Source organism: Andrena cerasifolii, chromosome 3 (assembly GCF_050908995.1).
Source record: "Andrena cerasifolii isolate SP2316 chromosome 3, iyAndCera1_principal, whole genome shotgun sequence".
Classification (NCBI taxonomy): Eukaryota; Metazoa; Arthropoda; class Insecta; order Hymenoptera; family Andrenidae; genus Andrena; species Andrena cerasifolii.
Window position 1 is genome coordinate 6,374,970 of NC_135120.1, and position 27,106 is coordinate 6,402,075.

Consider the following 27,106-nt stretch of genomic DNA (forward strand, 5'->3'; position numbering starts at 1 on the left):
AAAAAATAATAAAAACAATAGAATACGAATAAAAAATAATCTCTCGCAAAATATTATAAATTTAACTCAGAGGATAAAAGTTTAGAAAGTGAGTCATCCCTCACCCAGAATTTGAAAGTGTACCTCTCATTCCAATCATAACTGTACCACCTCCCCTCTCTGCAGGTTTGAATTTCTCGTTAGCTTTGAAAGGAAGGATTGATATGGCCAAATACTTTGGCTGCATTTTCCCCCAATACCTCTACTATCATATTATCCAAAACATTAAACGGATATTAACTTAGAAGTGTATTTTAAATACTATTCTGTACACCACTGTTTGATAAAAGAGTATGTAACCTCAACTTACGTTTTGCAACCTAGAAATCGAGAAAACCACAGATGGAAACGAAATGACGCTATTCATTCAACTGTTTGGCTCCTAGAGAAACAATTGTGCTCCATCTTTAGGCGTTTTTTTACGTATAGAGTTTGAAATATACCAACTGTGTCAACCAGGGTTCGGAGGGATTCGGCTGCACTGGTGGAGGGGGAAACACCTACAGGAGCGGTGGAAATGTGTGCGTGTGACTGACGCAGGCGCAGTTCATGCACGTATTACCACCGCTCCTGTAGGTTAGGGCGGTCCGAAAAACCCAAATTTTCGAAACTCGAAACGGCGTAGTGTGGAAAAGTTGCCGTTGGGGATGACAAATCGAAGCCAAAAAAAAAATTTGAAATCGGTCAATATTTGACCCTCGCGCATCGCTTAGATTAATTTGACGGAACAAACAACCGAATAACTGTTACTGTTTGAACTCAAAAGATGTTCAAAGTTGAAAATTTGCATTTTTTTTTCAAAATCGAATTTCTCGAAAACAGATGGTGATGGCGACAAACAGTTAGCGGATTCGTTTGCAGCGCACAAAAATCTATAAGAAATGGCTATTGAATGTTACAGATCAAAATGGCTGTTGGACCGGTTCGTGAATCAATAAAATATGTTCCTCTTCCACTACAACCGCGTTACGTCCAAAAATAGAAATACGTAGATTGTCCGTTTCGCCACAATATATAAAAAAATATTTCACGTGTTTATGTGCTTAAATAATATTTTCTGATGCTCAACAGTGAAATATGACAATTTAATGAATTAAGAAAAAATTAAAAACTTTGACGGCGATGCGCGAGGGTCAAATATTGACGGATTTCAAAATTTATTTTTGGCCTCGATTTGTCTTCCTCAAAGGCAACTTTTCCGCACTACGCCGATTCGAGTTCCGAAAATTTGGGTTTTCCGGCCCACCCTACTGTAGGTGTTTCCCCCTCCATCAGTGCAGCCGAATCCCTCCGAACTCTGGTACCAAATCCTCTGCCGTACCGACACTCCCGGATTTACCCTAGCGAGTTCTGTGTTATAATAATTCTTTCGACAATCGAAGTTTGTACTACTATTTCCGATCAACTGTTTACAATAACACTCTATGTTTTTCATAGCACACACGAATGTTTAACTATGCTGTATATACAATTATAACGCTTTGTGAGTTATTTCAGTTCTATCTCTCGATAAATCAAATAGAATACATGTTTACATGGTCTGTTTTTATTATTTTTAAACGCTGAATCTAAAAGTGAAGAGGTCCCACACATTACGAGACACCCATATATACAGTAATTGTATCCTAATATTTATGCGCTACTGTAAATCTACGAAACAGCTGGGACATTCCATGCGAACTCGGACAGATTTCGGAGTAAATTTTCGTAGATTGCTGAAATTTGAATATGCTATAGTCTTTAGTGATATTCAAACGCACCTCAAAGGATTTTTCAAAATTTTGAAAAATTACGATTTTACAGCTGTTTGAAATTAAGTGCAAAAATTGAGATACCCTATTATGTTGGATATAAAAAACAGTAAGAGTTTTCCTCCTTCAGTTTTTTTTCAAATACTTACCAATTTCGAGAATCCTGTATAAGAATATCAGGTATAGCCGCATGGCTGCTGCGAGTACCGCGGTGCTGGGCGACGCAGCGTCAACTTTCGACAATTTTTACAGGGCCAATTTTAAAATGTCCATATTTTCGAAAATTTCTCCATCAAGGGAAAGGATAGAACTATATCCTCCTCTTTTTTATAGATTTTTAAAATCGCGCCCGATGTTAAAAACCTGCATTTGTTTAAAATAATTGCACAAAAATTGTTCAATTTTTTTTTAAACTGAAATAATTTTTTCTTAAAACTTCAATGTCTTCTCTACAAATCGCCGTAAACCCCATCTCCATCCGTTTAATACTTCCACAGTTATAATTTATTGAAAAAAAGTTAGCACTTAACTTCAAACAGCTGTAAAATCGTCATTTTTCAAAATTTTGAAAAATCCTTTGAGGTACGTTTAAATATCACTAAAGACTACAAATCTACGAAAACTTACTGCGAAATCTGTCCGAGTTCGCATGGAATGTCCCAGCTAGCAGTCTAATTGCCGTAGGAGTAATTCGAAACTCGAAACTTGTATCTTCGAGTTACTATTTTCTACTGTTCACTTCCTAACATATCCAACAGTTCAATATTTTTTTCTACATTCCCTTCAGAATAGATTATTATAATTCCCTCGTATTTCTAACAGGAAAAGAAAAATGGAGGGCAGAAATTCTATTACCTTGGCAAGTTTTCCAATCGTCCTCCAGGATGAAACCGTCAGGGCAGAGACAAAATACACGGCCCATCGTGGAAAGGCAGGTGTGAGAGCATCCAGCGTTGTTGATGCTGCACGGTCCTGCGTTCTGGCATGTGTGGTTGTCGGCTGACAGTTCAGAGTCCTGCAGACCGTCGCAGGAACATTCGTAGCCGCCTATGGTATTCCGACACGTGTCCTGACAAGGCCCGTGCCCGTTATTCAATAGACACTCGTTGATATCTAAACATCAGACATCAACGCAGAGGAATAATTTAAAATATTTTACACCCCTCTTTCGCAGGGTATTTTGAACGTTTAATTTAGTAAATCGGGTGTAAGCAAATGTATGTAAACATGTTTAATCAGAGTACCAGTTAATTAAGATCTTAAATTTTTGTATTAAATTTTTACTACACTATATTCTGGTTTATTTTATTGCACTCATAGTGATGCTTCTAAAACCTTGGGTCATATTATACAAATGTTTTTAAGGGGTTACAGAAGATCGAGGGGAATATTATAAGGTGCAGGTAAGATGTTGCTTATAACTTGATTTTTTTTTTTAAAAATACTATTTATCTACCGTCATAGGTAATACACTTTTATGCCACGTTGAAAGTTAGGAGAGATGAGACATCTGAATATCTATTAGGTATGTACTACCTACGAACTACATAGTTAGTTTGCAGGTAATAATCTGTTGCAGCAAAAACATAATGAATATAATATTACTGTAAATAATTTATTAAATTAATCATTTGCCCAAAGGCACCCTTATTCTCTTGACAAGTCTTATTTTTGGTTTAAGTTTCTACACTCTCATTTATTATAAGCAACAAATACCAACATCTTTTATAAACATCATTGTGGAACACCCATAGATACTACAAATTCACCTAATACAAATTTAAAAAAATTAAATTCGAGAAGTGTCTCGACTAATCCCAGAAGTTAAAGTCAACATATATTATCCCAGCATTAAATTAAATTTTGATCTGTCATTGACAAATTTACATACATTTACACCACTTTATATTCAATATTCTTGAAAATAAGAGTACTTAAAACGTGAACTGAATATAATAAAAAGAAGTGAATATTGGAAATAATATGAAATTAATGTACAGAAAAAAAGAATAATTAAATCAAACGTAACGCTAAATCGAAATTGTGAATATCTTCGGTAAAAGACTATTGATGCCAAGGGCTGAATTTCTTTTAATATACGCCAGTAAAGTGGCGGACTCGTTCGCGATTGTGTTTACACTTGTTGCTTTTCGCGAGGAAACGAAGAGTTCGTACGGTCGACGGTGTACGTATAGTCCGGCGCAAATCACTCACCCTTGCATGCGAACCTGTCCTCGCCCAGTTTCATCCCCTTTGGACACTCGCAACGAAACGATCCCGGTGTATTCACGCACTTATGCTCGCAACTACTCTTGTTATCCTCGCATTCGTTCACATCTGGATTTCAATGAATACGTTGTGATTCACAGGCTTTCGCTAACCCCCTTTGACACATCCGAATTTCTCACTACTTGCAACTGCATAAACGGTCTATCATAAGTGTTTAATCGTTCGAAATTATCTCTTAAGGGTGTAATGCAGCGCAGAACTTTAAAGATATAGACGTTCTGGTTGCGAAACGCTTTTAACTGCATTGAAGCTAAAATAATATTGCAACAGCTTTATTGTTACAGGGAATTAGCGTGTGAGACAGGCGGAAAAGTGGTTGGGATAAAGGATCAAGGCAATGGGATCTTCGGTACTGTGCGATTAACGGTAGGACTTATGACAATGTTTACGAAGAGGAAAATGAATAAAATTAACGTTGCAGAAATTCTGTAAACTATATTCACATCTCTGAACTCGTTACCTTGTATACGTTTTCTGACCTGGATAATATGAATTTACAGAATCGAGATGGATCGACTTAAAATTTTGTGTACATACAACGAAAATGTTTGTTTATCGCAGAAACTAGAGACAACATGATATACGCATATCTTAAATTTAGTATGGATTTTTTCAGCGCCCTTTTTTAATGAAGTAGCTTTTATACTATATACAATCCTTTTTGACAACGTGTTGTAGCAATTGATATTTTTAAAATTATTATGTATTTTTATATGAAAATTTTTAAGTGTCTTAACCCTTCGTTGACACTCTGGGTGTGAGCCACCCATAAACTGATTTTGACGCCCTGTGCCTTCTATGTTAGGGTGGAATGAAGTATAGGGGCAAAATATCTTTTTATTATTCATGACTTCTAATAGTGGGCAAAAGTTGCCTTTTATAATGTTATTTAAGCTGCGAAAGTTTGATCTTGATGAAGAAATTTTTTCAGGTGCCGCAAGCCAGTCAAAAGTCACACAACCAGTAAATATGAATTTTTGAATAGCTTGCGGCACCGCAAAAAATTTGTTGAGCAAGATCAAACTTTCACAGCTTAAATAACTTTATAAAAGGCAACTTTTGTCCACTATTAGAAGTCATGAATAATAAAAAAATATTTTGCCCCAATGTTTCGTTCCACCCTATTCTATATGCAAAATAAATACCTTTTTTTTACAAAGCCGGCTTACAAACTATTTTTTTCTGAAAATATTATATCGGAACAACAACTCTGCAGATTTATAGCTTCTAATGTTGAAATTTGTAGAAGTTACAATTTTTTGAAGATTTTCGTCCTGTTTTATCGACATATGGTAATCTAGAATTTTTTTGCAAAAACTGTGATAAAATGTCAATCAAAAATCTATTCGAACGCATTCTAGAGACCTTGAAATTGGCCCATGATTTTTTTCATAACGATTGGATTCTTTATATGAGAATGGCAGTCGTCCAAAAATTGTTCTGGGTGTGAGCCACCCAGGTATGTCCAAGTTGATCGAAAAAGGGGGTGCGTCAACGAAGGGTTAATAAAATATGCAAAAATGCTCATACTTTTCGTGCGTCTACACTGTATTACACGCTTATTCCTAGTCCGATATATTAGTGACATTATTTTCAAGGAAATAAATGTAATACATCTTTTCAGGTAGTTTTTAATTACGATAGCCACGGAATCTTCGCTAATGTCATTTACATGGAGACTTCGAACTTCGAAACGACAACATATTATCAAGGACTATGTAAATGTAGCAAACCTCATTAATGCGAACTTTGTTCGTTGAACTCGTAGTACACGTTTCGCTGATCTTTAATTCAGGTCAACGAAAATTTCCCCCTGAATTTTGTTTTTCATATTCTTGCCGCGATGGCGGGGTGAAACTTAATTTTTCTTCACTTCGTTAACTTGAAATTTCGTATAATTCAGCATTTAACAAAATTTCACCGCGTTTCTATGTTGACGTGTCGCCCGATATACACGAAAGCTACTTTTTCTGGGATTCGGTTATTCTGAAACTGGTTTATTTCAAGCTACTACTCCTTCTACCTCGATCGAATTAATCAATTTAAATACACTTTTGTTTTCGTATATTCTCAGTGACAAGGCCTGACTAGGGCATAAGGCCCATATTCCGGACATTTAGTGATGGCATGAAAGTTACTTAAGAATTTCAACATAAGTTTTCATACATTCTGGGAATTGTTTGCATTGAACTGATTATTAAGCATTTCCGTAAGTTCAGGACTTTTTGATTTAAATAAATAATGAAATATTAAAGAGATGTTAGTAAAAATGTAAAACAAAATTTTGTCGTAATTACCGGACACGCTTAAGGATGTATGGGACCTATTTCCAAATACTATCAAGTTGAAAATTTGTGAGATTGTTCTTTATAGTCTTCCTGCTGTGCTGCAAAAAATTTAAACGGATCCAGTAAACGGTTGCTGAGTTATAACGATTTCAATTTCCACTGATTTTACATGTACTCTTATGGAAAGAGACGATCTTGACGGATAAAACCTCTGAAAAAATGTCGAAGGAATATTACCAATGTTTTCATTTTTTTTTGTACTTGTAGCATATGGATAGATGAAAATATCTGCCAAGTTTCAATCGTTTTCATTACACCGTTTTAAAGTAATAAATTATAACTTGAGAAAATTGTGCTGTCGGCACGATATGTATCTCGATAGCTTATGAAACCACGGCAACGTCGCAATCCCCTGACCAAGCGAAGCAAACTTATAGGTGTCGCTACACGTATATCTAACCTAAAGACTGAATCGACTAATGTGAACTAAGCCCACACCTCGGCTCGCAAACTTGTAGTACTGTGCAATGCTGCCAACCTACGAGACGTGAATCAAAGCATACAGTGTTGTCACGTTTAACTCTTTTTTTCAGAGACTCGCATAATAATGTTTATAATGAACAATATTCAAAATTATCGCACACATGATACATACTTATCTTTTTTGCCGTTATTGAAGTCACATTTGTTTATCAGCACTGCTAAATAATATTTTTACTTTTGAACAAAATTTGGCGTTACACAGTTGAGTTCACGGCATCTTCACTGTCAAAAGTTTAGGCTCGTAAATGAAGAAAACCGCAAATAATACTTAAAAATAAGACTCCAACTGTCGTTCGAGTTCCTTACATCTAGATTTACTATGAGTAAAACGTAGATATTCATGTATTTCAAATTTCATATACTTTTGTCTGACATTGTACGTCCCATACATCCTTAAAGCTTGAGAACTATTTACCGTGCCCAAGCTACCGGACACTGTCTATATAGATGCATTATCCACTCAACTAAAACATCTGCGTGAGATTCTGGTCCAGGTTTTTTGCCCTAATATTTGTTCTTAATTTTGACGTGTAACGTGCTCCTTGGAATGCCAAAATGTATGCTGGCTGCATTTACCGAAGATTTGATGTGAGGTTATAACCTCTAATGCTTTGTTATTTAAATCTTTATTGTACTCTTTTCTTATAGTTTTACTCATATTCAGATCTGCCGAATAAAATTTTTAATGTTAAAAATTCTCTTAAATGTTCACAAATATTGTTACTTCAATGAAAACATCTACATCTATTCGAAAATAGGTTAGGTCAGGATTTTTTAGAATATTATTAAATCACCTCCATATGCATTTTTTATTAATATTTAAACTTAGTACTATCACTACGTAATCATTTTTCTGCATTATATCAATTGAATTATTATTATATCGACTCTTAAGTGTAAGTGACGCTTAGCCATTTTGATAATGAAAATGGTCAAATGCCGATAATTGCTAGAATGAGAATTTCTATTCATTTTTACATGTTTAACCTACATTAATTATAAAAAACTTCATTTATTTAGAAAACTATAATTTCAAATGTTATTATAAGAATATTATACTTTAATTTATATAGACTGGATTTTATAAATCATGAAAATGAATATTGGGTCCGGTAATAGGGGGCCGTCCGGTATTGGGAAGTACTGTGAGAGCGCCATCTACTAAAGTAAGCTCTGTAATCGGGCCAATCGCGTTACAGGACTGGTGTCACACAAGTATTGAAATATTGCAATAATGTTTTTGTCATTAAATAGTCTGTTAAATTTTACAAAATCGATCATCAAACAGTCGAAATTCCCAATACTGCCAATTACATGTGACAGCTAACCCGATTAGACTGCTTTAATTTTCGCCACCTGATGGCGTAACGGAAATAAGAAAATGCCAATATGGATCCTTTACCCTACTGTTTATTATGTCTTGACTTCAATTTTTTTTATTGTTTCATTTCTCCCCTATTACAGCTGCTTAAACCTCTCACTTCTACTCACGTTTAAGCGAACATTACGAAATTGACATTTAAAAATTAATGATCTAAACTTTCAAAATTGCGAGACTATCACGTGCGGTTTACCTACAAGTAATTGCAAACTGAGAAGTTGACGATGGCTCTCTGGGATTTTAATGGCAGAACATAAGAAGTTAATGGTAGTGTTCTTGAGAAACAACGATGTGCAAAATTCGTCAAAACGCAAAAAGACAATGGAAGAAGTAAGTACAATTGGAACGCTTCCTGAATTGTTGCCCTCCTTTTGTTCTGGAACTCACATCCCTCCTATCTTCGCAATAAAATTTTACAACTTCCTCTAACTTCCGCGAGAACCGAACAGTGCTATATCGAACGTCAAAAAATGGAAAGGGAGGGGAGGATTTTCGCACGAAATCGTTCGCGTTTTAATACTGGCAAGAAGAACTTGTCGATCGCAGAACACGGAGGGTGTCAATATTTCAATGAGTATCCTGTCGATATTTCATCTCGAGAAATTTCTTTCTCTGTCGGTTCAACGGCCCAGCTTCCACGTAAAACAGGTATCGCTCGCATTTCAGGACTTGCGCTGATAGAAAGAAATCAATTTTTATACCTATATCAATATATAAACTGTTGCCACATTATTAGATTGTAAAAAGATAAGTGCCAATAAAATTTGACTGTTTTGACAATGATGAGATTCACCACATAGCTACATCAATAATAAAAGCTAACAATAAGTACCCTCCTTAACGATCTCGTTCCTTGTTTTCAGTAGTAGCTCCTAATTTCCCATTAAAAGCGATACAACAATAAGCGTACAACAATAAGTGTGCAAACAATGTTGTAAAATTATTTATGGATATATGTACACATTATTTTAATCGTTGTATTTAATATAAGCAGTCTATTAAACTATACAAATATTCACTGACAATGAGATTGACACGAAAAATACAATTAAGGTATTAGTTTAATGAGAATGTTAGAAAATTGGTAATACCTATTAGGAAGTCGATGAAGAGGACAAGAGCTGGATGTACGCTTCAATATAATTGTGTTCTGACTATTCATGGAAGGATAACAATCAATATTATTTGGAAATTGAAAGGGACAATGTTCTCCATAATTCATATCTGATGTTACTTTTTGTAGGTATTAAAAAAAAAACGTTTGCGAACAATTTAATTTTTTCACGTTCGATAGATTTAACCTTTAGAGGACCGGCTTTTTCCCGCAAAAAAAGCAAATAAATATATATATATAACGTGTATGTTGTGCAGAATTAGAGGATTTGGACAGAGCCCTAAAAGGGGCTTTCCCGGTCTGGAACGGTAATAAAATTTTATGTTTGGCGGTTTTTGATACTGCTGATCACGAATCTGTAGCCGGATTATAAAAACATTTGACCTACATGGCAGTTTTACTGGCCTAAACCAGAGATGGGCATTATTTGAATAAAAAATGATTGAAGTAACTTTTCAAATAAAGAGACTTCATCCTTTTCCTTAGTCGACTAAAACTCGACTAAGTTAGCTTTATTCAAGGCGCCAGAGATAAAGCTGGTTATTCAAAGGGGAATTTCCTCTTGGGTTGTGAATAATGTTTCAGCTTTGATTCTATTCTTATACTAGAAGGTCGAATAAAAGGCGAAAGCCTTTGCGTCCAGGCGACCCGCGCGCGGTCGCCTACCGGTCAGATTCTACAGAATCTGAATTTGTTTATTTTTCATCGTATCAATATGAAAGTGACACCAATGGATTTCTGGTGTTCTCCCGATTAATTGGACCGAAAATAATTTAAATCGGACTATTTTTAACGAAACGGGCTTTGCATTCTGCAAATGAATTTCTCACGTAATATCCTTAATTATGGTCTGAATTATATCATTCTTGAGGCCATTTTTATCAGGAAGTCATGAGGAATCGATTGGTAATACTTTCGTCAACACTTATCAAAAATAGGAAGATTTTATGTGGCCCGTCGGTTTTATTGCTCTCGGCTGTGAACGAGCGGTCTACTGGGGCCCGAAGGTCCTCGCTCGCAGCGAGAAAGCAAAACAGTGGGGTGGGTAGGTCTTCCCAGATAATCCGAGCCCAAAGGCTTACGAATCAGCCGCTGTTCGCAACTACCCAACACACTTCCTCGAAAACATTTGTAATTTCTAGTTACATATCTAGTACTAATTATTTATAAAAACTGCGCAGTGACGCGAAATATTCTACAAAATATCATCATTCGACCTTTAGACTTATTCTTTAAAATTTTCACATTCGTCTTAAGACGGAGGTCCTCACTACGTATTTATAAATAAGAAAAGAAAAATCACAACTTGGAATATAATAAGGATATATTTCCGAATGGCCCCAGTGGCTGGTCGAAACGAGGCTTGAGGGGGTGGGTGGGGACCCTAAATCTAAAATTGTAGCTTCGGGAATTTATTAGTTTTCGAAATATTAATAAAAAATTATTGTTAAGTTTTTTTTACAAATTATTTATTTGAACTGCATATACGTAGCCCTAACGGGGCTTCATCCTGCCCTCCCCCAATTAATCCTACGGACAGCTGGACGCGCTCCCCTTACCTCCGCGTGCCCCTCAGGCGCCTAATTGGCATGCATATTTAACTGAAATTCAAAGCCAATTTTCTCGAAAACGAAGAAAAAAATTGTATTGTATACTTTCGTCTTATTTTGGCCTGTAGAATCCCCCCCCCCCCCCCCTTAGAGTATTGATTTTCAATATAGTAATAGGTATCCACCCTGTATAATAGGATGGATCGCATTTCCAAGTTTCTGGTTCAAATCCCCAAACTTACATCGCATTATACACCCCCTGCACTAATCTAGCCCCAACCAATACTAATATCCAGAACAAGTTGGAAAATGCAATGCATAATGTCGGAATAAGTCAACAGAAATACTAAAAGTTTTGTATTAATATCTCGTAAACTAATAAATTCCCGAAGCAACAATTTTAGGTTTAGGGCCCAAACACCCTCCCCACAAATCTCGTGTCGATCGGCCACTGGGGCTATTCGGAAGTACAGCCTATAATAACAGATTTCTGGATGTAGCAAATTTTCTGACGTTTGTAAGACGACATTTAATCATCGTTGTAAATTTTTTGCTAATTAACCAACGATAGTAATTGTAGGCCCAACATTGAATATTCGTAGGCAAACTGTCGTAACTTTTTGTTAATTAACCCACCATAATAATTGTAGGCGAAAGCATCAGAAAGAATATGTATGTACAATCTTTCAATTGTTGAGAAGTCTTTGGGCTCGGATTATCTGGAAAGACCTACCCACCCCATTGTTTTGCTTTTTCGCTGCGAGCGACGACCTTCGGACCCTAGGTAGTAGACCGCCCGTTGACAGCCGAGAGCAATAAAACCGACAGGACAGATAAAATGTTCATGTTTTTGAAAAGTGTTTATATAAGTATTGCCAATCGATTCCTTATGTCTTCCCGATAAAAATGGCTCTAAAAATAATATAATTCGGACCATAATTAAGGATATTACGTGAGAAATTTATTTGCAGAATTCAAAGCCCGCTTCGTTAAAAATAGTCCGATTTCAATTATTTTCGGCCCAATTAATCGGGAGAACACCGGAAATCCATTGGTGTCACTTTCATATTGATACGATGAAAAATAAACAAATTCAGATTCTGTAGAATCTGACCGTCAGCCGACCGCGCGCGGGTCGAGCCGCAAGGGCTTTCGCCGGTTATTCGACCTTCTACTTTAAGAATAGAATCAAAGCTGAAACATTATTCACAACCCAAGAGGAAAGGCCTTTGAATAAACGAAGTATCATTCGCCGTCGGAGGAATTCCCCTTGATTAACCAGCGCCATCTCTGGCGCCTTGAATTAAGCTAAATCATCCTTATTCAACCTTTAAATAACGGATAACTGTAAGTACCTTTTATCTAGATATTATCTACATATTATCTTTGCCCAGCTCTTCACCTAAACGAATGAACAAATACCAAAATTCAGAGAACTTTCTTTTAGTGTTACCCAGAGCTAACGACGTAGACGTAGAAATTTATTGTATTATCTTTTCTTTTTTTTGTTTTCCCCCCTTTTCCACGTTTCTATTTATTATTTCTTGTATTTTTGTGTGGTTTCAGGAATTATTTTGGTAATTATGCAGAACAGGTGTTTCCTCACCGATTTTGACGACCTTGAAATAAGTTGTCGGGGACATGATTCTAAACAACTTTTTCCTATACATGTTACCGCCGCTCGACCTTCGTTTCCGAAGTATTTGCGAAAAACTGCTGCTGCTACTACAATGTATTCTGCCGTATACGTACCTACAATACGCGTCCGTGGCAAAGTATGCGCCAGCATGGGACAAAACAAATGATGAACCTGACCTTCGATTCAAATATATGTGCGAAAATTCAATATATTCAATATTAATGATATAATTTTTGGCTGTGCTTCCGAATGGCCCCAGTGGCCGATCAACACGAGGTTTGAGGGAAGGGGTGGGGAGAGTGTACGGACCCTAAATCTAAAATTGTTCCTTCGGGAATTTATTAGTTTCCGAGATATTAATAAAAACAACTTTTAGTATTTCTGTTGACTTATTCCGACGCAACGCATTCCACTTTTCAACTTGTCACGGGTATTAGTGTTGGTTGGGGCTAGATCAGTGCAGAGGGCGCTCGCCCGCTCGCGGGCGCCTAAAGCATGGCACTGAACCGATGTGAGTCGGGGTGTTGACAGGAGCCCCCACACACCCAACAGGTGCTCTCGAAGGCCCCTCTTCCTTGCAAAAAAATTATGGTTTAGAACCAGAGTCATCCTAATACCCGGCGGCGCCGGCACTGTCGGACAGAGTCAGGGTTAGGTCGGCATCCGCAAGTTTCTGGTTCAAACCTCTAAACTCACATCGGCTCCCCACCATGCCTTACGCGCCCGCGAGAGGGCGCGCGCCTCCCGCACTGATCTAGCCCCAACCAATACTAATATCCGGGACAAGTTGGAAAGTGGAATGCGTTGCGTCGGAATAAATCAACAGAAGTTTTTCGCAAATATCTCGAAAACGAAGATCATGCGGCGGTAACATGTATAGGAAAAAGTTGTTCAGAATGTTGAGTTTTACAACATATCCAAAAATCATTGAAATCGATGGGGAAACACCTATTCTGCATAATTACCATTATTTTATTTTGTCGTATTTTTTGTGTTCTTCTGAACAGAACAAATTTATAGTCGAATATACATACAAACACAGCCGAGCATTAACACACACATATACGTATTTATACTTTAAATCATTTTTAAATAGTGTGCTTATTCAAAGCCGCAAAATGGGCTTGCCGGTCCCCTAAAGGTTAACACGTATGAGCAGTCAATGGTAAATATGAAACACCGTTTTTGAGTGACACATATAGATAACATAATAATTAAAAATTAAAAAGAAACTAAGAAATATATAATATGAAAGTATTTAAAATAAAAATATATTCAAGCTGTTCGGGCATTAAAGAGTGATTAATATTTCAAAGCATTTTTAACATTTAATTGGCACTTTTGAAACAATTACTTTTGCTGGTAATTAATTGTTGCGATGTATTATAATATAAGTACTTGATAAAGATGTTCAACTGCCACCATATACTGGGTGGGACGGACCATATAGTACAACCGAGCATAGTGTACCTAATTCATTGTATAAAAGAAAATCGAAATTATGAAATAAATTTGTTTGTTACGAGCCCTCGTTTTCGAGAAAATCAACATTGAAAATTCAGCTGAATTTATCAGCAAATATTGTATATTTGCGAAAGTAATGAATGCTGGTGCTGGAATAAGCTCTAATTGTAGAATAATTGTTTTTCGAATAAGGCTTCAATTATGAGAAAATCGAGTTTGAAATTTCATCAGTTTTACTTTCAAATCGACTTTGTCGAAAACAAAGCCCCATTTGGAAAAAATTATTCTACAATTTCGACTTATTTATACACGTTGCTTTATTCTATGCGGAGTTACACGAACCCTGCTGATTTTTAGCCAGCTGTGCTCGTACCAGACGAGGTTTCAAACCCGATTTTCTCGAAAACGAAGGCTGTTGTAAAAACATTTTACTGTACATTTTCGATTTGCTTTTGTACAAGGAAACGTTATATTATCTGTAATATTATTGCAATGTTATATTATCTCAATTTTAAACTGCAAGTATTCCAAACCGTATTATCAAAATATACCACTTTGAAAAATGGAGGTTCAACCGAACAAATGGCCAATTAAATGTTACGTCGTTGTGGAAACCCGTGGCGAAACAAAGGTACATATACATAAACATAACTTACCGACACATTTATCATTCTCCAGGCGAAACCCTTTATAGCAGCGGCACACTGGTCTGCCATCCACTTCTTTGCAAACGTGGTCACAGAAAGCCTCGGCGCAAACACCTTCAGGACTCTGCTTCACTTTGCACTTTGGCAATTGCCCCACCCATTGACGATTTCTACAGAGTAATCTGTTTGTTGTGGTCACCATGTAGAATCCTGGTGCACACTCGTAGTCAGCTTCTAAATACTCGTGGCCTGGTACCGATGATCTTAGAAAAACATTAATAACAAGAATTTGTAAACACTTACAAGCAAATTAACAGATCACAATAATTCTTGTATTCTAAGTTAACCCTGGAGCGGGCACGCTTTGTGAACTCCGTTCACCGATCTGCGTATTTCCTTCATTAGGTCTCGGTAAGGCAAACATTCTCTCCGCGCGATCTTTCATTTCTTATGTTAAAAACGTTTTACATATACCATTTTTGTGTTTTTAAATACATTTACTGCATTTCTGGATACATTGCTAATATCTTCCCATCACATTTAATTTAAGTTACCACTGTCTACAGAGAAACCGTTTCTGAAGTGTAATATATAAGGGGGCTAAAATGATTATTTTCAACTGATGAACTGAGTTCACCACGCGCCTGCTGGTGGACCTCTCATTGGCGCGCCCGCCCGAGGGTTAAAGGTAGGATCTCCTACCCGCGATTGGTCGCAGCGATTGATCGCAGCGATTGGACCCAGCTACTGGGCCTAGGTTGAATCTCCTTGCCTGCGACCAGGGGTGTGCGGGTAGCCGACTTTTTGGGCCCGGGACGGGCCGGAAACTTACGAAGGTATCGCGACCCCGCCCGACCCTGCCCGAAATTTTCCGGCCCGTCCCGAGGACCAGGGACCCGAGCCTTGGGACGTTCCGCACACTCCTACCTGCGACCAAGTCCATTGCCACAGTGGGGCAGAATCCCAAGAAACAAGGAAACAAGTCAGAATTCAAAAGTTGGGGGAGGATTATAATATTTGATACAACGCAGTGGAGTTAGAAATGCAAAGTACAGAATGGGCGAGGCTCAGCGTCGCTGTTATTCATGCCTGACCCGAATATTTCTTGTAAATTACTAATATGTGCTCCTAAAAAAAGTAAAAACCCAGAAAGAAAACCCAAAAAGAAGCCAGAAATAAAGATTTTAAAAATTATAGAAAAAATTGTAGCTAAAAATATTCTACCCTAACCTTATTTGAAGGATCGAATAAATAATTAACAGAGCGAAGACACCAAACCCCTAATGCTGAATATCATCCGTGTTTATGAATATAAATTCTATAGTAAGTAACACTTAACCACGAGAACAATAGAAGGATTTCGCTATCGACAGGTAACAGTTGACGCCACTATCATTTCTCTTTCTGTAATTTCGTTTCTAGTATCCTTTACGCGCTAACGTTTCGACGTTCTCCATTTCTTTGATTGAAAACTTGTCCCAGTAAGGATTTCTTTATTGTTGGGCTCCAATCCCTTGGCCTTTCAATCTTTTTATGCTTTATAGCACTCGGAGGTAATTCCACCACGTCGAAGCATTGAAAAGTTCAAGCTTCTCGATCCGAAACTTTCCTAGTTCCCGGACAATCCCGCCGCGAAGTTTCCCCAGTAATTCAGTTTTCTAACGAAAAGAGGAAATTTCAAGCGGCGATAGAGCAACACGTTCCTCGCAGTACACAGGCATGTGCTCTGTTAAAGAACAGACGGAGGGTGAGCTTTGAAAGGGATCTTTCGCTACTGTTCAAGGAAGCTCTGAACGGAACCGACGAATGCGAACAGTAATTATGGACGTTTCAGCGGGTCCCTCGAAGAGAAACGGACATTGCTTTGCTGAGTCCTGGGAATTCTGCACGCGTACCACAATAGAGCTAACTGGGTGATTGCACCCTTCTTTGAGTCGTTTCCTTTCTTTAAACGACGTCGACAACACTTTGCTCGAATCTGAGTGGAATCAAATGCAAGACATTATGGTAATGTTTCAATTTCATTCGCATTTGCGAAAATGACTGCAGCCCTTAAGTACGTAGTAAGTCAATTATCGTCCTGAGTAGCAGTTAAGCTAGTGACTTCGCGAGATATTAAATACCTATGTAGAGAAAAGCTTTCTACTTTTCATGTAGAATGCAAGTGATTAAAAGTAACCTTTATATTTTTTCATATAATAACATTTTGTTAGATAAGAAAGAATAATTATATTCAATATTGTGTGTATAATATGACCGTGGAAATTTTTTAGGGATAATTATTGCTTGTACTGAAACGGAGGCAGTCACATTATGTTTAGTTTATATTCACAACAAATACTGAAAATTAAAGCTGCTTATTATTAATGAGTGTAAATGACAAGGGGAGGTTCCCAGGTGTCCGCCTCCGATTGCTTTGGTTTTTGGATATGTTTTAGAAGACTGAAAAATAAGATATACGTGTTTTTTTTATAGCGGTCTGTTTTCATATTTAGGGGATGAAACCACCCCTCAAAGTTATAAGATTTTCAGGTGTTCGTCTCCGATTGCTTTGGTTTTTGGATATGTTTTAAAGAACCGAAAAATAAGATATACGTTTTTTTTATAGAGGTCTATTTTCATATTTAGGGGATGAAACCATCCCTAAATGTTATAAGATTTTTCAGGTGTTCGTCTCCGATTGCTTTGGTTTCTGGATATGTTTTAAAGGACCGAAAAATAAGAAGTACGCGCCTTCTTATTTCGCCCCATTTGCGTGTTTAAGGGGTGAATCCACCCCTCAAAAATCATAAGGGGTACAAACTTGTGTTGAATAAAACTCATATAAATTTAATTTTCGTCATAACCTGCTGTATGGATAATGTCCTTGTCGTCAACCACCGTTATTAGGGGGTAAACTACCCGTAATCGGTTAACTGCGCATTTAAGAGACTTGAAAAAAATCATAAAATTCTTAAAAAAAACCTTAGACATAATTAAATATTAGGATGACACATTAGTGGTTCTATGGCCTCCCATCGCTACTTGACAATGAGGGGTGAACCACCTCTTGGGTAGTATACCCCCTAATACCCAAAATGACATTTATATCAAGTTTCATTCAACACAACTTTGTACCCCTTATGAATTATGAGGGGTGGTTTCACCCCCTAAATATGAAAACGGACCGCTATAAAAAAAAACACATATATCTTACTTTTCGGTCCTAAAGCATATCCAAAAACCAAAGCAATCGGAGGCAGACACCTGGGAACCTCTCCTTGTGACTCCTTTATTATGCCTGCGACGTAACACGATTATTTTATGATATCATAATCGTCACAATTTAGAAACATTATTATTTCTTTTCATCTTTTTGATATACATATGTACGGTAGTGCCTTGTTACAAGGACGAGTCCTCTGTTCCGTTAAGGATACATTTCTATCCCTGCTACTTCTTTTGTAGTCATCTCGACAAGTGTGAGAGACTGAGAATTGAGAGAGAGGACCCTCGACAGCGACAAGCCATTTTTGTTCGAGATAGCGGCGACATCGTTTTACTGAAAAATGCACACCGTTTCGTTAAGGCAACGACTTGTCCCCCGAGCATCGTCCTCATAACGGGACAAAACTGTACTGAGGTAATGACAACCAATTTACTATAGTCTGATTTTCGAGAGTTGAGACCTGAGGCGGGTCCCTCGGACGGAACGTGGTTTAAGGAGGGACCAATGGTAGCAACGCCGCACGCAATCCGTAGCGTAGCATTGGTTCCTCCTTAAACCACGCTCCGTCCGAGGGACCCGCCTCAGGTCTCAACTCTCGAAAATCAGACTATAACTTATCATTTCTAATAATTAATAAGTAATAACCATCAGTTTAGAGGCAATCAATTCACTCCGCAGTGATTGTATTAACAGTCTACGTGAAACATTAAATTTAAAAGGGAAACCACATTGTCAAATAGAAAATCCGAAAATTACTAAATGGACACTGCGAGACTAGCGGCGATTGCAAATAATTCACACGTTGATATGAAACATTTCACTCGAAGGGCTACCCCAAGGTCATATTATGTTTTCATTATATATTCTCAAAGTCATATTCGATCTTCAAATTCATTTGCTTTCTATCGAATAAAATACGAACAAAAAGTACAGGATTCCAATTTTTGAAAGTCAAGTTTACTCTGAATCCACATTCGAAACAGAAAAAAAAACAAATAAGAATATAGTAGTTACAAATATATAAAGTACTTTTATAAATAAAAGTATAGGTGCAATAAAATAGCTGGAGGTCCAGTAAAACGGCCAGATGAATATCCTCGACAATAGTACTTAAGGAACAACAGAATAATTAAAAATGATTTAATTAAAAAGACAGGCATATTGACCCATCTTGAGCCATACACCTACACCCTCGTTGTACAAGCATCGAAACTTAATAATTATTCCCTTAAACATGAAACCAGTGGCGGATTTAAGAAAAAAGGCCCAGGTGGGAAACGTTCTGAGGGGCCCATTTTTTCAGGAAAATGAAGAGGTAGTTTAATTAAGCGGGCTAAGGATAGTAGTACTGAAATAAAATATAGTTTGGATAAAATCGATTTCTTTTTAAGGATGGGGCCCTAGGGGGCCTTCTGAAGGGGCCCATTTTTCAGGAAAATGTAGAGTTAATTTACTAAAAACGGTCTTATTGTACTAGTACAGAAAAAATATAGTTTGGATAAAATTATAATTTTTTTAAAAATGGGGCCTTGGTGGGCCTTCTGGGCGGGGGCCCAGGCGGCAGTTTCTCATCGGCCGCCCTGTTAAATCCGCCACTGCATGAAACTAAGTAAACAAATTCTCCAGCGACACAGATGAATAACGTATCACGCTGATTCAGACGTGACAGGCAAGGGATTCACACCTGAATTCTATCAACCCCTAGCCCATTTCTCCGCTTCATGCAGAAACATAATGCACGGGGCAACTTCCTAAGCTCGCCGAGAATCCATCGTTACAAGGTAAATCGCTCCGAGTAAATCCACCCTACTCAGCGCCGTTTCGAGATGAGCTGAATTATTCATACTAAAAGCCACTTACTTTACATATTTGATCAGTGCATGCCGCGCGAGGGGTGCCGGTAGGAAAGTCCCGTTTATGCATGATAAATCTCCCTTGGTATCGTCGTCGTACGCCGCGGTGGTGCCCTGCATCTCCGTGTTCTTCTTTCCGTCCAACCTTTCGAACTCCGTCCCGTCGATGATGGGTTTACCATGAAGATGAGATCCGCCGGATTTCCGTCGCTCAATTTCATCGCGTCGCGGTAGCATGGATAATTTCAAGCTCGACGTCATGTAAGCGTTGTAATCCTTCAGCCTCCTTGCCAGCACTTCGTTCTCCAGGTCTAGAATAGGCAGATCCTCCTCCGTTCTCGAGTAGCCCAGCATCTTCTCCGCATCGTACCTGGAGCTGCTGAACTTGGGCTCGCCCGGATTGTTTGGTCTCTCTTCCCTGCGTTCGCCGTTCCTGTACGACGGTCTCGCCAACGAGCTGCCCAGAATGCGGTTCTCCAGGCTCGCTGGATCCTCCATTTGCGTCCGCGAGATCTCCCTCTCGAGCTGCTTGGAAAACTCCCTCTCAACCGTGTCCTCGTAGCTCCTGTAACGCGAGGTGGTCTGCGTCGATCGCTTGCTGCCCTCGGTGGTTAATTGATCTTGAAGATTGGATGGCGAAGTGATGTTCAGAGCATCTGGGTCGGAAGCGTTCGAAAGAGTCTGGTTGTCCCTCCATGTCACGTTTGAAAAATCGTAGTTGGGAGCGCTGTCCTCGACGGTACGGCCATCCAACTTGCCGAGAAGTAACGCAGCTGGCGCATCGTTCATCCGTCTCTTGAACTTAGTGGTCCTGCGCCTGTCGGCTCTGTCCTCGTTCTGTCTCGACTTCTTCCTTCCCCGTTTTCGCTCGCGGTTCTTCCGCCTCCTCCGTCGCTCCGCGCGGTACCTTCTCGCTGGAGAGTCTTTCGACTTCTTCGACTGGCCGCCCCTTTTCCCCCTGATCTCGTTCGCGCGCACGTCATCCATGATTTCGCGTTGACGGTCCACGTCTGAGACTTTGGACTCCTTCCCTCTGCGCCGTTTCTTCCTCGCCCTGTCCCCGCCGTTTCCCTTTCGACGAGTGACCGATGTTGCCGCTGAAACAATTAATTCCACACGAAACGTACTCACGCAAATTGATGAACATCGGCGACTACTAGTATATCTCCCTGGACCTTTATGACTACCGATGTTTTGAGTTTCAGGTCAGTCGGGGTGGCTTGAGGATCAATTGCAGGGAAGTAATTATCACTTTGTCAAGGGTTTATAAATATGTATATTAGGTAAGTGCAAACGTTTTGTTTAAGTAGGCATTGCTTGCCTGCTACAAATGCAAGGAAATTTCATTAGTATCGGGGTACAAAAGTAACGCCAAGGAAATGGCTACATTTAAATCTAGGTGTAGCAGTTCAAGCTTGATAAGGAACATTTTACATGTCATACACTGAATTTTATTTGAGTTCAACTAACACGGGAAGTTTGGCAACTCGAAAATTAAAAAAATCTGAAACTTTGTAGAAATGTAGCTCAAGTGTAAATAAAACGGTCTTAAAGGGGAAAACACCCCCTCAACGAAATGGAGAGTTTTCATATTATCGTGAATATTTGCGAAGCCGTAAAAGATATCGAAAAAAAGTTCAATTCAAAGTTTTATAGTTTTCGATATCCTACAATATGGTGATAAATGATTGTCGGAAAAAAGGGTGTTGGGGATAAATTTTAATACAAATAATGATTTTTGCAAATTCTTTTGGGCCGGTTTATAGGACATACAAAACCGTAAAACTTTGAATTGAACTTCTTGTTGATATCTTTTACAGTTTCGCAGATATTCATGGAAATCTGCAAACTCTCAATTTTTCCGAGGGGGTGTTTTCACTATTAGGACCGTTTTATTGCCGAATCAAGAAATAGTTATGTTATTAGCATCAGTTGATCTACGTTTCTGCAAAGTTTCAGATTTTTTTTTAATTTTCCAGTTGCCGAACTTCCCCTGTAAGGCAATAATGCAATGGAAGACCTAAGAAACACTTACACTGTTTATGAAGAAGGTGTACGTAACTAAGTACTTAGACGTTTCTTTGCAAATTTGAGTATGGCGATACCTCGACTGAACGTTAACCCTGTTTTGGGTGACCATAGAGTTGCAGTCAATCGTCGCATTTAAATCTACATCAAACGGCAGAAGTAAATGCTCAGAAGCTGGGTACTCATTGAACTGGAACATCGCAGAGAATCCATAAATGCAAAATGCTTTTAAAATTTAATGTAGCACTGCTGCCAAAGAAGTTATCACACATGCACCTCATAAATAAAATCTCCATATGCATGTTCGCCACTCCTTGCACAATAATGCACAGAAATCTGACTTTTTTTTTAATCGTGCAATAACTGAATATGAAAAGTAGACTCTGTATAAAAGTGTGATACGTGAAACGCGATTTTCCATCGTAGGGGAGGCTTCAGTACCAACGTGTAAGCGAACCTGCAGCCAAGAAAACTGATACCATCCATTTTATAAAATTCTGAGGATATGCACCGTGTAATATGAGTTTCTGACACTTGCTGACATAATTAGTGTCGCAGTAAGTACCAAACAATTGAAAAGACTGAGCAACATATTGTAGTAGGCTCGCGGTGAGGCAGGCACGGCGTTGCCAGACACGCGGTTGCGATGGCGCGACGTTGCCAGCGATGTGTTGCTAGGCGGCGAGCGGAGAGGACTACGGAGCTGTGATGCCAGATCGGGGACGGGTTCCCTCGAGAATTTCCCCCACCTCGCGCACACTACGCCGGAACTGCGTATTCGTGAGTTAGACTCCGAAGCACCGAGCTCACGGACACGCTGCTCCGGCGTAGTATTCGCGAGGTGGGGGAAATTCTCGAGGGAATCCGTCCCCGATCTGGCATCACAGCTACGGAGCGGGCAGTCGGCGGAAAGGCGAGGTCGGAGAGTTGTTCGGTTCTGCGTTGCGTAAAATAGCAAGACGATAGACTGTATCCTGTACACCATTTTTATATACTCTTACCCATTAAAATATACATATCTTTCTCACTAAATAAACCCACAATATTAATAAACAAGCTTCCTATTTGGCTAATCGCAAAAGTGTTATTTTCATCTTTAATTTTAAATATCTTAAAAAACCGCAAATGTCCGCAACTATTCTCAATTGGACATCATACTTGACATGATACTTTATATCAAGAAGCTTGTTACAGCATGACACTCGGTGACACTCATCTTTGTTTTCCTTCCATTTTATTAAAACACGACTTAGATTTATGACACATTGAGAAGGGAATTACAAGGATAAATTCATAGATATTTTACTTTGTCTCTGTGGAAAGTTTATGTTTATAACACCTACTTTAATGGTAAACTGTTTCACATATTGATCTTTTCAGATAAACTTTCTCTGACGCATTAAACATGCCCCCATTTTCAAGACATTAAGGAGCATGAAATTTCGCCAACTTCGACAGCCTATATATCAATAACCAATCAATATATTTAACAAATTCAAGCGGTATTTGACGCACTCACATATATACAACAAATCTGCTATAATAGCAAAAAGCTGCTATATACTTCGAAAATTGAATTTGGGCCAGCTTTTGGCGATTTGGGACCACTGTGCATCGTCGCCTGAACCTGTTCTTTGTAATAAATAAGCTTTTTACTTTTCCACGAGTGTATACTCATGCCCTGATCACCTAACATTCCTACAGTACTTTGCGGAAGCTTGCGCCACTTGAAGTGTCAAGAACTCTGACTGCGCAGTGCTATCGGTGATCATTTTGGTCTACACTTGAAGAGCAAATGTTTTTACTTACTGACATTCAAGCCCGACCGAAGGGATGAGTTGGATACAGCTTCTGGTGGAACGAGGACCTTGTCCCTATTTCCGTCAGCCCGAGGCGCCGTTTCCGCTTCCGTCTCCGACACCTCTGCCGCGTTGCGAGACGACGGGGACCTCTCGTTCTCATCGAGCGCCTTTTTACCCTCGAGAGACGCATCCCAGCTAATGGATAACACAACCAACCGTTTTTCTTTTTCTTTTCTCTCCGGGCAAAATAGAAAGACTATACTCCGTAGCTCCAACATTCCTCCTTTCAGCATGTATAACATCGTGTGCCTCTTTAAATTACCCTCGGCTCTCAGAGATCCCCATCCCCCGCGTTAAAAAATCCGCCATGAAAGGCAGCTTCTACAAAGTTCTTGCAGGGGCGGGTGAACGTTCGCCGCGCTCATAGAGCACCGGTTCCCTCGGTAAGTCGATCAACTTAAAGCTCGTGACGACCGTGCTCTAACTGTAAATTGCCGAGCTTTCTTTTCCGTGGGAATCGGTTCGATCGCGTAGATATAAGTTAGCCTGTGAACTGGAGCAGGCGAGTTATATAGTTCGCCATTTGGAAATATCTCCCGTTACATCGACACACTTTCAGGACTTTATTTGTACAAACGAAGAATGTTATGTTAGCCCGAAACGAGTTACGTCAGCTTATGGCATTTTTAAATACACGGTCGACGTCTCTGGGCGAGGATTGGTCCAGTGAACAAATTACACACCAGAGGGACAGTTATTTAATAAGCAGGAAATATTAATTATAAACTTTAATAACTTCCCTTGATAATAATTTAAAAGCATTTGAAATTCAAGGTTCATTAGCAAGGAGAGTATTGCAGGTGTCCGCCTCCGATTGCTTTGATTTTTAGATATGTTTTAGAGGACCGAGAAATAAGATATACGTGTTTTTTATAGCGGCCTGTTTTCATATTTAGGGGATGAAACCACCCCTCCAAGTTATAAGATTTTCAGGTGTTCGTCTCCGATTGCTTTGGTTTTTGGATATGTTTTAGAAGACCGAAAAATAAGATATACGTGTTTTTTTATAGCGGTCTGTTTTCATATTTAGGGGATGAAACCATTCCTAAATGTTATAAGATATTTCAGGTGTTCGTCTCCGATTGCTTTGGTTTTTGGATATGTTTTAGAAGACCGAAAAATAAGATATACGTGTTTTTTATAGCGGTCTGTTTTCATATTTAGGGGATGAAACCATCCCTCAAAGTTATAAGATTTTTCAGGTGTTCGTTTTTGGATATGTTTTAAAGGACCGAAAAATAAGAAATACGTGCCTTCTTATTTCGCCCCATTTGCGTGTTTAAGGGGTGAAACCACCCTTCAAAATTCATAAGCGGTACAAAGTTGTGTTGAATAAAACTGATATAAACGGTGTAGCCGGATAAGCATAGTGAAAAGTGCCCCAAACATAATTGAACTTTGTTTGCCGCAATCGATAGGTTCCTCTAAGAAAACTATTTCTGCCAAGTTTCAACCCGATACCCCTACTACTAGGGTAGTCACAGGGTGAAACGTAATTTACAGTTTAAGCTCCATTATTTTTGTTCCATTGAATAGAAACTTATACAAAAAATCAGAGGCCTTCTGCCCGTTGACACACGTAACTGTGAATTTTTTCAGAATTTTCAGTGGCAAAACCGAATTTTAAAAAATTAAAAAATATTAAAAATGATTTTTTCAAAGTAAAAATTTCAAATTACAACATTTATATTTTTACAGTTTTGGCGTCTTTGTATGGTCATTGATGTCTAATTTTTTCAGATTTTTCGAAAGGGTGGAACGCAGTTGCAAAAATCAAAAACTGATATTTCTTACCTTCCATACGTGTTATATGTAATTCTAAATACTTTCATATGTTTTAAATGAGTCAGTGCAATTAATCTGATAGCATTTTACCGTTGACAAGGGTGAAATTTTACCTAATTGCGTGTATAAGTGATGTCAGTATGTAATAAGTCTCACCGCGACCGTTCTTGCTCTGGAATCAAGCGTCATTTCTGTGAGTACGCAAATGGGAGCCGTACTATTGGATGCTGTTCGCATGTAGCAGCGATAATATATTATTTATCGCATGCTCGGTATCTTGCACAAATTATAAGGCCCGCAGAGATACTTAGCAAAATATTTAGTACCGAACAGATAAATCCTGTAATAAATGATGACAGCGACGAACATTAAATTACAAACATCGCTTTAATTGCGCTTCAAATCGAAATTATCGAAGGTAAAACTCATTGACTAGAATTCAGTAACTTATTTAATGAATTCAGTAGTATCTGATAATGAAAACCTATTATATGATATTACTTGCAGGAAGGGAATTCAAGAATCTACCAAGAACGATCGAGGTGACACTTATTATGTACTGACAACGGTAAAATGCTATCAGATTAATAGCATTGACTCATTTAAAGCATGATAATGTATTTAGAATTGCATGTAACACCCGTTTAATGAAAAAAATATATTCGTCGTACGAGTATGCCACAGCTTTGCGTACAGGAAGATAAGAAATATCAGTTTTTGAATTTTGCAACTACGTTCCACCCTTTCGAAAAATCTGAAAAAATTAGACATCAATGACCATACAAAGATGCCAAAACTGTAAAAATATAAATGTTGTAATTTGAAATTTTTACTTCGAAATCGTGATTTTTAATATTCTTGAATTTTTTAAAATTCGGTTTTGCCACTGAAAATTCTGAAAAAATTCACAGACACGCGTATCAATGGGCAGAAGGCCTCTGATTTTTTGTATAAGTTTCTATTCGATAGAGCAAAAGTAATGGAGCTTAAACTGTAAATTACATTTCATCCTGTAACTACCCTAGTAGTAGGGGTATCGGGTTGAAACTTGGCAGAAATAGTTTTCTTAGAGGAACCTATCGATTGCCGTAAACAAAGTTCAATTTGGTTTGGGGCACTTTTCACTATGCTTATCCGGCTACACTCTTTAATTTGCGTCATAACCTGCTGCATGGATAATGTCCTTGTCCCCCAAGTTTCATGAGAACAGGTGGTGCCCGCCCCCAATTGCTCTGATTTTTGGCCAAAGCAATCGGAGACGAACAGCTGAAGATCTTAAAGTGAAATTCGACGGCTCATGGCTCCGCGAGCAGGCTCGCCTCGTCTAGCTCGTCAAGTCGGCTTGGCTAGCCCGACTCGACAAGCCATGACTAATCAGAGGGCTCGTAGCTCCGCGAACTGGCTCGGCTCGCCTAGCCCGGGCTAGTAGATCGCCGATCCACGAGCCGTCTGATTTCACCTTTATGACTTTGACGGGTGGTTCCACCACCCAACATGCAAACAGGCCAAAATAAAAACACACCTGTTTCTTATTTTTCGATCCTCTAAAACATATCCAAAAACCAAAGCAATCGGAGGCGGACACCTGAGTACCTCTCCTTGTAAGTTTAAGATGGAACGGTTAAAAAATTCAGTTGAAACGTTCGCGTGGATTCTAATAGTTTA

At 38.6% G+C, this 27,106-nt stretch overlaps 1 protein-coding gene across 4 annotated transcripts in view; it reads right to left on the minus strand.

Annotated features, from left to right (window-relative positions):
• The window catches only part of LOC143366975 (uncharacterized), a 238,064-nt gene that overhangs the window by 88,556 nt on the left and 122,402 nt on the right, over positions 1 to 27,106 (minus strand). For 3 of the 4 annotated variants that reach the window (XM_076808506.1, XM_076808504.1, XM_076808508.1), the window contains exons 3-7: positions 23,604 to 23,791; positions 19,774 to 20,863; positions 14,715 to 14,968; positions 4,005 to 4,127; positions 2,646 to 2,903 (exon numbers count right to left, since the gene is read on the minus strand). In XM_076808506.1, the coding sequence (XP_076664621.1) occupies positions 2,646 to 2,903; positions 4,005 to 4,127; positions 14,715 to 14,968; positions 19,774 to 20,863; positions 23,604 to 23,791 (1,913 nt within the window). The remainder of the gene's footprint in view (positions 1 to 2,645; positions 2,904 to 4,004; positions 4,128 to 14,714; positions 14,969 to 19,773; positions 20,864 to 23,603; positions 23,792 to 27,106) is intronic. The other variant, XM_076808505.1, reaches the window with a different exon arrangement.